The following is an 11,525-nucleotide window of genomic DNA, read 5'->3' as shown; positions in this document are numbered from 1 at the left end:
TTTTAATTTTTAACAACATTATTATATTATTTAATTATATTTTAACAATGAATTCATGTATATTAAATAAAATATTAAAATATTTGTATAATATTTACATACACTTTTATCTTTTAAATAAAATAAAACTACATTAAAATTATTAGATTAAAATTTATTTAATATCATAATTAATTATAAATTTATATAAAATTCAATGTCTATATCTTAAAAAAAATAGTATAAATTAAAAAACACGAAAATGAAAACCAATTGAAAAAACGTGTTTGCTTATATCTTTCTTCAATCATTCGTTCATACTTTAAATTGGCTCCAACTTCTCTCTCCCTTCGGACCAAACTAACTTATCCTCCCTGCATCTCATTCCCGACACTTGACAACGTTTCAAATTTCCGACATGGTAGAATCCAAGGAGAGAGCCACCCTGACGTGGCGCAAAATCCCGGACCTCAAATCCTCCAGCAACGGTGTCGTTTCTCCGCTCCGAGACGGCGTCGCCGTCCTCCGCCTCGCACCTGGAAGTGGCACACGCTGTAATTTCGCGAGCGTGTCAGTGGCAGAAAGGAAATTCGAAAGGGAGTTCTCGCCGACGGCGGCTCAGCTTCTGCAGCACCCGCTCGCGGTCGGGGCATTGGTGCCTAGAGACGCCGCTCTGTTCTTCGCTGGCGCTATCGCCGGCGCCGCCGCCAAATCCGTCACCGCCCCCCTCGACCGCATTAAGCTTCTCATGCAGGTGCGCATTCGTTTCGTTTTTTTTCTTCTATCGCCGTTTTCGCGGATAAGTTAGTGTCTGAAAGTTCGGTCAATTCAACATTGCGCATTTTGCAGACTCACGGCGTGCGAGTTGGACAAGAAAGTGCCAAGAGAGCGATTGGTTTCATTGAGGTATTGAGTAATCGCAACTTTTTCCGTGTTTGGTTCTGTTTATGCACACACACATGTATTTATACTTATACATACAGACATATACTAATATTAATTTATGTAACTATTGTTGAATTTTATGAGGAGCATGAATTTGTGATATAATTTAAAATTATATGTTTGGTTCACCATGAATCCTTGTTTTAATTTTATATTAGTGCTTCTCTTGTTAATGAGTTTCGGTATCATATCACCTTTGGAGAATGGGGTCATGTCTCGTTCAGGGAGTATTTTATTAGTAGAAACACAAAACCATAAAAAGATTTTCTAAAGGCAATTTGAAAACGGGAAGCAAATTTGTGAAAAGATTATTCTGAGAGCAACAAAATGTGGAGTAGCTGGCTTATTCTTTGGCCACTGTTGATAAAATATTTTATGTGTTGTTATCAACTAGTGGAAGTCCATTATTGAAAAGTGTGACAGTCTGACTTTTGTGATTGGTGCTTTTGTAAATGTTTAGTGAGATCTATCTGTTTGTTTTGGTCAATGGTTGTTTAATTTGTGGTGTTTGTTTAGGTTGTTTCCGAGAAGCATGATGATCGTAGATATTGGAATATTTTAGGATTCTTATTGTTTTAAAAATCTTATTGAATAGGCTTGTGGTTATGATACTACAAAACTACTGGAACTCAGTTAAATATGAACAGAATGGTATAATCCGATTTCAAATTTTTCCGTGTCTTCTTCTCTCCTTTTTCATTGTAACTCTAATTTTCAAATGTAGTTGTTTTATTAGAAAGGAAATGTTCAAATTGTGTATGTGATGTATGAATGATTTGAAATAATACCAGTGAAATTTTTGATGGGGCTTACATTATCATGATTTACAGGCTATAACTGTAATAGGGAAGGAAGAAGGAATCAAGGGTTATTGGAAGGGCAATCTCCCCCAGGTCTCTATAATTAGGAACGAATTTATCGGTAATTAGTATTTCTGTATGTATATCTTCTTATTCTGTTAGCTAGTCTTTTCATTTGTTTCAGTGTCTCTACTTCTAATGTTCCAGGTGATTCGAGTTATACCTTACAGTGCTGTCCAACTTTTTGCTTATGAAATTTACAAGGTTAACTGTTAATTATCTTTCATGAATTTCTTACAACCCCAATTATTGCATGTTGATGTCTAAGTTATACCTTTGGATTCATAGAAAGTATTCGAGGGAAAGGATGGTGAGCTCTCTGTTGTGGGAAGACTTGCAGCAGGTGCTTTTGCTGGCATGACATCAACTTTTGTAAGTAGTTAATTACGATGCTCAACCTTGTATGATATGCAACTGGTTTTGCAATGTTTGTTTTGTTTCATCCAAGGGATTAAACCTTGTGTTTAAACACTTATGAACAACTTCTTAATTATCAATATATGTATCTAACGTTGTATATGTCTTATATGTAGATCACTTACCCGTTAGATGTCCTAAGGTTAAGATTAGCTGTTGAACCTGGTTATCGAACAATGTCAGAGGTATATAAACTTGTATGTGAAATATTTTCACAAGATTTTCCTATGTAAATGAAGCATGTTGTGGTTTTTCTAGGTTGCCTTGAGCATGCTAAGAGAGGAAGGATTTGCATCTTTTTACTATGGCCTTGGGCCTTCTCTCATTGGAATTGCTCCATATATTGCAGTGAACTTCTGCGTTTTTGATTTGTGAGTTCATTAGTAATCTTTTTGTCTTTAAGATCATTGGATATGGGCAAGACATTGACATTGAATTATTGTGACCTTCTATGGACAATAGATTAAAGAAGTCATTGCCAGAGAAATATCAGAAGAGAACTGAAACTTCTTTACTCACTGCTATTATTTCATCATCTCTTGCCACACTCACATGCTATCCTTTGGACACAGTACGAAGACAAATGCAATTGAAGGGCACACCTTATAAGACTGTATTAGATGCCATTTCAGGTTAGGACTTCTCGGATTTACCTTTTAGCATTAGCATGCTATAGTCACTGACATGACAGATATATAACTATAATAACCATATTTATGAGTTTTTCTTATCCGCATCAAAATAATCACCATTGTTATGCGTGTCAAAGTCTTCTTCAGTATTATCATTACCTCATGCGTGGATTACATGCCATCTTTAGTTAGGCAAGTTCATTATACTGTTATTAAATTCATTATTTCATTGATGAAGGTATTGTGGCAAGGGATGGAGTTATTGGCTTGTATCGGGGATTTGTGCCAAATGCTTTGAAAAACCTACCAAATAGCAGGTACTTCTGATCTTCTATTTTTAATAAGTTTTCAATCTTCTCACTGCACCTCATGAAATTCCTTTTGCTGAATCTTAGTTCTATTCTAGTTGTGACATGAAGCACATTGTTATGATCAATTACCTGATCCAGTCCATGTTTATGTTTGCAGCATCAGGCTTACTACATATGACATTGTCAAACGCCTAATTGCAGCCAGTGAGAAAGAGTTTCAAACAATTACCGAGGAAAACCGCAACAAAAAGAAACCTCAATAGTCAATGACAATGATTCGTATTGTTGTATTCTTTTCTCAGTTCACATTCTCTGCTGGTTTCTTTTAGTGTTCCTTTGCTAGGCTTTCAAAATATACTGACATTGATATATTTAAAAGTTTTTAATATATTATGAAAGCATAGCAGAAACTGTATCAAAATAATTAGACATCAATATATTTTAAAGGCACAGCAGAAATTGTATACCAAAAATTCAGTAGAAACTCCAAATGTTTTCTTTTGCTGCTGAAGTTTCAGGACCAATGCTTCGGCAATTAGAATTTGCGATAATTGCTTTTTTGTTTTGATAGCCAAATTTTCAACATTTATTGAGTGTATACCATCAGCCATTATCTTGAAGGTAACCATGATCACTTGAGATCTTCATATACCACAAAGCATTTATATAATTGTACTTAATTAACTTTGATTAGCCTTATAAGTTCTAATTTTATGTATGCAGAAAACTTTTTTTTTATTAGAATGTATATGTAATTAGCTTTCTCCAAGGACTAAAACCAAACTTGGTAATTGAATTAAAGGAAGAAAGTGAAACCAATGACACATATTTCTTCTTGAATTGCATTAACCTTTTTTATATGTATTGATATACACTTCATTTGAAGTTTTAGTATGAATTAAACAATTCTTTGACAAGTAGAATTATAAGGAAAGCATATATAGGTCCTGACATAGCCACACAAATCCGACCTTGCAAGAGAAAAGCATTTGGGAAGTATATATATAACGTGGTTTCCTAGCTTAGGATCTGTTTAAGAGTTTAAGGTATATTTGGAGAATCAAAAGTAACTAAAGTAGAGAAAAAAAAAATAGAATAATCATACTTTATGTACCTCACCTAGGCGACCTAACAAAAACCACCTACATTTTTCATCATTTGCCGTTATATCTTCACTGGCAAAGACTGTGGGACTGGTGTACCACACCTAGGCGGTCTCATACGACTACACGATAAAATCCGTCTACATGAATTCTCGCAAAACATGCGAACAAATATCAGATGAATCAAGCAAGCAGGCGTAAGCGGCCCAAGCCACCTACATAAGAAGATAGAACGAGAACTTGTCAACTATTCCAAACTTAAGGTACTACAACCAAGACCCCTAGAGCCAACAATGATCGAACCAAAGGGCCTGACCTAGGACCAGGCCCACCTACAGCCCCAAACGATGGCCCAGCCCATGACGTAGTCAAACATAATTAATAATCTATAAATATGCATGGACCCCAGCAATTAAAGGTAACCCCTCACGGGTCCAAGCCAAAGTACCAGCAGATAGCATATGCGAGTCGGGAGGAAGCCTAATAGAGGGATTGCGAATTGAGGTAAGGTGATATTTGTGTCTGATATTTGTGCGAATTGAGTCTGTAGGAACAATTGGCACCCACTGTGGGGCACAAAGTAACACCTTGCATATCAACCCGCACACTCTCAGCGATGGTTTCCACCCATAGCCGAGCTGGAGTCACGAAACAGCCCAAAGCAGGTCCTACAACACCTGCTAGCCTCACCCCGGACTTGGCCGCCATCTTGGAAGGCCAAACCAAGATACAACAAGAGCTCGATGATCTGAGAAAGCGCAGTGTCGATGAGATGGAGGCACTCAGGCAAGAAAACTCACGACTGAGGAGGAAGATCAAGGCTGACCCCACTCAGAAGGGGAAAGCCAAGGAAGAGACGGAAACCCACAAGTAAGCGGCCTGGGTCAAAGATGTTATACATGTTTTAATCGTTTAAGATTCCCCACCCTTACCATAAGTAAGCGGCCTGGGTCGAACATCCTATTTATGTTTTTAATCGTTTAAGATTCCCCCACCCTTACCACAAGTAAGTGGCTGGGTCCAACACACTCTATATATGTTTTTAATCGTTTAAGTTCCCCACCCTTACCATAAGTAAGCAGCCTGGGTCGAACATCCTATATATGTTTTTCATCGTTTAAGATTTCTCACTCTTACCACAAGTAAGCGGCTTGGGTCGAACACCCTCTGTAAGACCCGTAGAATTTAATTAATTAATTAAATAATTAATTAATAAACGCGGGAGGGGAAATAATTATGACATTAAATTATGGTTGGTATGACGTGGAAAAGTACTGGCTCAAGTGGTTGAGAGTACTTTATTGTGTGTGAGGACTTGGGTTCGAGTCCTATGTATGCTAACTTTTGTGCTACTGTTTTATTAATTAAACTATGAAATTATGTTCTGGTACGATATGATGTCTGGATTGGATTTGTTAAGCATGAAACATGAATTAGCATGATGGTGTGATATTGATTTGGTAACTTCATTTTTGACAAGTTTTGGATTTGATTTGAATATGAAAAGGTGGAAAGGAAAACCCTAGTGGTATGGCAACTGAGGGGTGGCTGGAAAATAGCCTTAAGGAGTGGGTGAATGACATTAAAACACCACCTAATAATTAATTTTCGTTCTAGGGCATTTAGTTAAGTTTTAAGCACACTTTAAAAGGTAAAACTAGGTTAATAGTGAAGGTTTTGCAAGCTGGAAAACATACCCAGGGAGAGAGCACGAAAATCTGAGAGCTTGTGAGATTGAAGGGGGATTTTGGGGACTGAATTGTGAGAAGGCTAAGGGAACCATTGGCGTAGGGAGGAATTTCGATCATCAAGCTTAAGCGAAGGAAAACCAGGTTAGGGGAGCTGGACTCCGCGATTTTGTTTTAAAAAGAATAATAACATGTGATGTATGATAATGGAATGCCTATCTGCTGTTGTATGCTTGAATTTCTACGTTGCTGGAAATTTTCCAGAAACCGCCTAGCGGGTGATGAATCACCGCCAGGCGGCTCATCTGTTTATGCGAGTTTGGGGGGTTCTGGGAGGGGAACCGCTTGGCGGCACATTCCCGGTTGTCAGGCGACGCTTGAAGTTACACTGAATTTCTGGGTTGCGGATGAAGCGCCTGGCGGGGCTGGTTGAACCGCCAGGCAGCGCGAGGCCATTTTTCCTGTTTTGGGGTTTTCTGGAATTCTGGGTTAAATCTAATCGGTGGGAAAGCTGTTGGTGATTAACAATAGAGGAATTCGATATTACATGATGTGCAGTTTACGCATTTGTAGGTAGAAATGAATGAAACAATGATTTAATGTGACGGAGATGAAAGCAGATTACTCTTGGGATGAAATTGTCGTGTGATCCTTGCGGGGTACGGTGGTAGTGAGATGGGGGGACTGAAATTATTGGAGTTGTTATGTCAAAATAGGAGGAATTGCATTGAGATAGATGATAGGTGGTGGTTGGGAGTATTAGCAGTGGCGAAAGAGAGCAGGAGGGCTCTTAGGTCTGGTACATCGCCTAGCGGAAGATCAGTTGCCGCCAGGCGGCATCGTTACAGTAGTGGCAGACTGGAGGTCTAGTTGGACTGGTTTGGGCTGGAGGAGTGGAAATTCGTGCAGTGGGGGTAATAATATTGGGTGTGAACAAATTTGACTACGAGATGAATTGGAAAATTAGGAGAGTGTAGACTTAAGTATGACTAATAAGATGGGGTCAATTATGGGGTGGACAATGAGAAGAGAATGTTGACAGATATGTCTTAGGACTGAAAAATACCTGTAGTGAGGTGAGTGCTTTTTGGTCAGATTGGGTACCAAAAATAGAGGGGGACTTCATGTGAGCATAATGGAAGGATTAATCACGCTGTGGTCATACTAGGGGATAATGTGTATATGGATGATATGTGCTTGATGGGGGGAGTTTATAAATAACCTTAATTAGTGTAACTCATAGGCAAGATAGGATGAGAGGACTCGAATGGATATAACTAGTCTTGGGGTTAACATATTCATCAAAAACGAGTGTTTCAGATAGTACAAATGCAAGTATGGAGAATAACAAAGGAGTGGATTGTAGACAAACCAGCACGTGACGAGGTTCTGAGATGACGCCTGGCGGCGGGGTTCAACCCGCCAAGCGGTAGCAACGGTACAGTGGGTCTGAATAGCAGGAGGCGCCTAGCGGTGAGAGGTATCCCGCCAGGCGGTAGTGAGAACAGTGGTAGGGTATGAAGCGGTGGCGCCCGGCGGTGGGGGGCTGAACCGCCAGGCGGTAGCTAATAAGTCTGTATAATTTGAGGCGTTGTGTGCCTGGCGGTACGCGACACCCGCCAGGCGGTCTGGGAGCTGGCAGCGCTTGGCGGCACGTGTCCCCCGCCAGACGATTTATACTGCTGCAGCTTTAAGTTTTGATTATGAATTTGTGAACTACAATGTGTCTAGTGATGCTTTAAGGGTGGGATTGCTGGTGTTCCTTGAGTTGTGGCTCAGAATAGCATCTCTTGAGTTGTGGCTCGGGATGGCAGATGAACACGAGGAACCCTTGAGTTGTGGCTTGGGTGGACGAGTGTTGCCGGTGTGAGTGTGCTGGTTGTGGCCAGTACGGATGGGTCCAGATAGATTGCCCTCCTCAGTTGTTGGCTGACGAGTTTGGTAGTCTTGGGACGATACGGACTATGTTCGTATATGGGAACTCTACCTGGCGTTGCGGTGTATGATCCGTAGCATGTTTTCTCGCACGTGCTCTATCGGTTGTGGCCGATAGGTATGGCAGTAAGTCACCTTGAAGTAATCATTAGACGATGTAGAACACGAATAATCTGATCGAGGGTCAGATTGCAGGAATAAAAATATAGGGCAATGTGGAAAGTTAAGTTAAGTGCTGTGATATGTATGCATATTGATATATATGTTTATAGCATTGTATATATATGATTTATCTGCTAAGCTCACCCTATCTGCGTGTGTGTGACGATGATCGTGTACGCGGTACACGGGAGCAAATGTTGATGATGTAGGTGGCTCTAGTGCAGCTTAGTCGCGAAGAGGGGTTCGACTTGGGGAACTCTTATGTTTGTCTATTGTTTTTGAAAACATTTGTAAACCCTGATGGGTAACTTGATAATATTGTGATTTTGGTTTTGTAATGGACGTTATAAACTTTATCCGCTCATTTAATAAAGTTTTAAATTTTCCCGCGTTCTGAGAAAATGAGGTATTATTAAATGCGCTGTTTTTATTTATTTATAAATCCGTAATATCCTGACAGGATGTTACATTTGGTATCAGAGCAATGGTTTTCAAAATGATTTTTGGGGTCTATGGGGAGTGAGCATACCGTGTTACGCTTGCGTGGCTAATTGTTTGTGTCATTAGTTTATTTTTTTTTGTTTGATATGAAAACCTAATTTGGGGTTTGTGTGTGAACCAGCTATAATATGTGGCGTGCACAAGCTATGGCTAACAGGAGGAGGAGGAACACTGTTGGAGCTGACGACATAGCTCAGGCGATCCATCGTATGGTGGACGCGATGTAGCCCATAGCGGCGCCACCCAGAGTTGTGGTGGCACCTACCCGGCCAGTATCTATGGAAGATTTGATGAAACACCGGTCGGCCAAGTTCTCTGGCAAGGCCACTCCCGATGAGGCAGATGCCTAGATGCGGGAATGTGAGAAGATCTGTAGAGTGCTGGAATGCACGGATGAGCAGAGGCTGTTGTTTGTCACATTTCTCCTGGTGGCAGATACAGAGTACTGGTGGCAGGGGATGCAGCAGTTGATGTAGACCCGTGAGGAGCAGGTAACATGGACTATATTCAGGATGAGGTTCCAGGAGAAGTACTTTCCCGACAGTGCGAGGCACGAGCAGGAGGCAGAGTTTCTTACCCTCCAACAGGGAACTATGACCGTGTAGGCTTACATAGAGCGGTTCGAGTATTTGGCTCGGTTTTATACGCCTGTAGTGACAGAGGAGTGGAGGTGCAAAAAGTTTGAGGGTGGACTAAAACATGAGTTGCGCCGCTTCATTGTGCCGCTTCGGATTAGAGAGTTTCCAGTTTTGGTCGAGCAGGCCAAGACTGTGGAGCAGTTGGAGACTGGGGCCAGTGGAGGAGGGAAACAGCAGAAGACTACCTCAGATGTCAGATCACAGAAGAAACCTTATAGCAAACCGACTACCTCCAGGAGGCTACAATGTTATAACTGTGGCGGGGAGCACTTGAGGAGGGATTGTACTAGACCTGCCAGCAGTACAGGTGGGGGCAGTGGCACTGCTAAGTGCTACGTGTGTGAGTAGAAAGGGCACTTTGCACGTCAGTGTCCTAATAGAAAACCAGCCAGTGGTGCACCAACCAAGAGGCCAGTAGGAGATCGACCCAGAGCACCGGGGCGTGTGTTCGCCTTGACAACCACGAAGGCGAAACAGTCAGGTAACCTCTTACAGTTTTTGTGTTTGTTGTGTGATCACGAGGTGGTAGTGTTGTTCGACTCAGGAGCCACTCATTCGTTTGTGTCTAATGAATGTGTGAGGAGGCTCAAGCTTACGATGCGAGAGCTGGGGTGCGAGCTTTTAGTCGCGACGCCAGCGTTTGGAGAGGTATCCACCACTTCTATGTGCGTGGGGTGCCCTATGGAGGTGGCAGGCCGTAGGTTCAGACTGAATCTCATTTGTCTGCCGATGGAGGGTCTAGATGTGATCCTGGGCATGGACTGGTTGTCAAACAACCATGTCGTCATTGATTGCTGGCAGCGCAGGATAGTGTTTCCCGATACAGAGGGGTTGGAGCTTATCTCGTCTAATCAGGGGGTGAGGGAGATTGAGGATGGAGCTACATGTTACATGATTGTGGCTCAGGCGGAGAAGATGAGTACGACCGAGAAGATCAGTAGGATTCCAGTAGTGGATGAATACTCAAACGTATTTCCGGATGAGATTCCAGAGTTGCCGCCTAACAGGGATGTGGATTTCTCCATTGATCTCATCCCTGGTGCTGGACCAGTTTCTATGACACCGTACAGAATGGCGCCTGCTGAGTTAGCTGAGTTAAAGAAATAGATTGAGGATCTGCTTGAGAAGAAGTTCATCCGACCAAGTGCATCACCGTGGGGAGCACCGGTTCTATCAGTGAAAAAGAAAGATGGTAGCTCTAGGTTATGTGTTGATTACTAGCAGCTGAACAAGTTAACGATAAAGAATAAGTACCCATTGCCGATGATTGATGATCTGTTGGACCAATTGAGGGGAGCTGCGGTGTTCTCAAAAATAGACCTGAGATCTGGATATCATCAGATCCTTGTCAGGCCGGAGGATGCTCAGAAGACTGCTTTTCGGTCACGGTATGGTCACTATGAGTATGTAGTGATGCCATTCGGGGTGACCAATGCGCCGGCTATATTCATGGATTACATGAATAGGATTTTTCGGCCATACCTAGATCAATTTGTAGTAGTGTTTATCGATGACATTCTGATCTACTCTGAGAGCAGGGAAGAACATGCAGAGCATCTAAGAGTAGTGTTGGGGATTCTCAGAGAACACCAGTTGTATGGGAAATTATCGAAATGTGAATTCTGGTTGGAAGAGGTACAATTCCTGGGCCATGTGATCTCAACCCAAGGAATAGCCGTTGATCCGGCAAAGATAGAGACTGTGGTGAAGTGGGAGAGGCCCCAGACAGTTTCAGAGGTGCGGAGTTTCCTGGGTTTGGCAGGTTATTATCGACGGTTTGTTGAGGGATTCTCCAAGATGGTGAGTCCTCTTACACAGCTTACGAGAAAGGACCAGTCTTTCTCATGGACAGATGAGTGTGAAGTCTGTTTCGAGGATATGAAGAGAAGACTAACCACTGCACCGATATTGACAATCCCTGACATGACTAAAACATTTGAGGTGTACTGTGATGCCTCGTATCAGGGGTTAGGTTGTGTGTTGATGCAGGATAAACGACCGGTAGCCTATGCATCGAGACAGTTGAAGGTGCATGAGAAAAATTATCTGACAAACGACTTGGAGTTGGCGGTAGTCGTGTTTGCCCTCAAGACATGGAGGCATTATCTGTATGGGGTGCAATTTCAAGTATTCAGCGATCATAAAAGTTTGAAATACTTATTTGATCAGAAGGAGCTGAATATGAGACAGAGGCGCTGGATGGAGTATTTAAAGGACTACGACTTTGAGCTGTTGTACCACCCTGGTAAAGCTAATGTCGTAGTGGATGCCTTGAGTAGGAAGAGAATTCATGTATCAGCTATGATGATTAGAGAGTTGGAGCTGATAGACCAATTGAGGGACATGAATCTGGG

The 11,525-nt window shown here is 41.8% G+C and overlaps 1 protein-coding gene across 1 annotated transcript; it reads left to right on the top strand.

Moving 5' to 3' along the window:
* The first annotated feature begins 282 nt into the window (after positions 1-282).
* On the top strand, positions 283-3,527 carry LOC114166360 (probable envelope ADP,ATP carrier protein, chloroplastic). The gene is made up of 10 exons (XM_028051080.1): positions 283-733; positions 829-885; positions 1,755-1,817; positions 1,932-1,988; positions 2,073-2,156; positions 2,318-2,386; positions 2,460-2,572; positions 2,664-2,833; positions 3,072-3,150; positions 3,302-3,527. Exons 1-10 carry the CDS (start codon positions 398-400, stop codon positions 3,405-3,407), a joined length of 1,134 nt encoding a protein of 377 aa, XP_027906881.1. The 5' UTR covers positions 283-397; the 3' UTR covers positions 3,408-3,527.
* The last annotated feature ends 7,998 nt before the right edge of the window (positions 3,528-11,525 follow it).

Source organism: Vigna unguiculata, chromosome 10 (genome assembly GCF_004118075.2).
Source record: "Vigna unguiculata cultivar IT97K-499-35 chromosome 10, ASM411807v1, whole genome shotgun sequence".
Taxonomy (NCBI): domain Eukaryota; kingdom Viridiplantae; phylum Streptophyta; class Magnoliopsida; order Fabales; family Fabaceae; genus Vigna; species Vigna unguiculata.
The sequence above is the reverse complement of the archived record's forward strand: the minus strand, read 5'-3'. Positions and strand labels throughout refer to the sequence as shown.

What these genes read in the sequence shown, in the direction of transcription:
- LOC114166360 (XM_028051080.1), top strand. Translation starts at nt 398, where the DNA reads ATGGTAGAATCCAAGGAGAGAGCCACCCTGACGTGGCGCAAAATCCCG. An exon ending in CTGGCATGACATCAACTTTT is followed by an intron (nt 2,157 to 2,317) that starts GTAAGTAGTTAA and finishes TCTTATATGTAG; the next exon opens with ATCACTTACCCGTTAGATGT. An exon ending in AAAAACCTACCAAATAGCAG is followed by an intron (nt 3,151 to 3,301) that starts GTACTTCTGATC and finishes TTATGTTTGCAG; the next exon opens with CATCAGGCTTACTACATATG.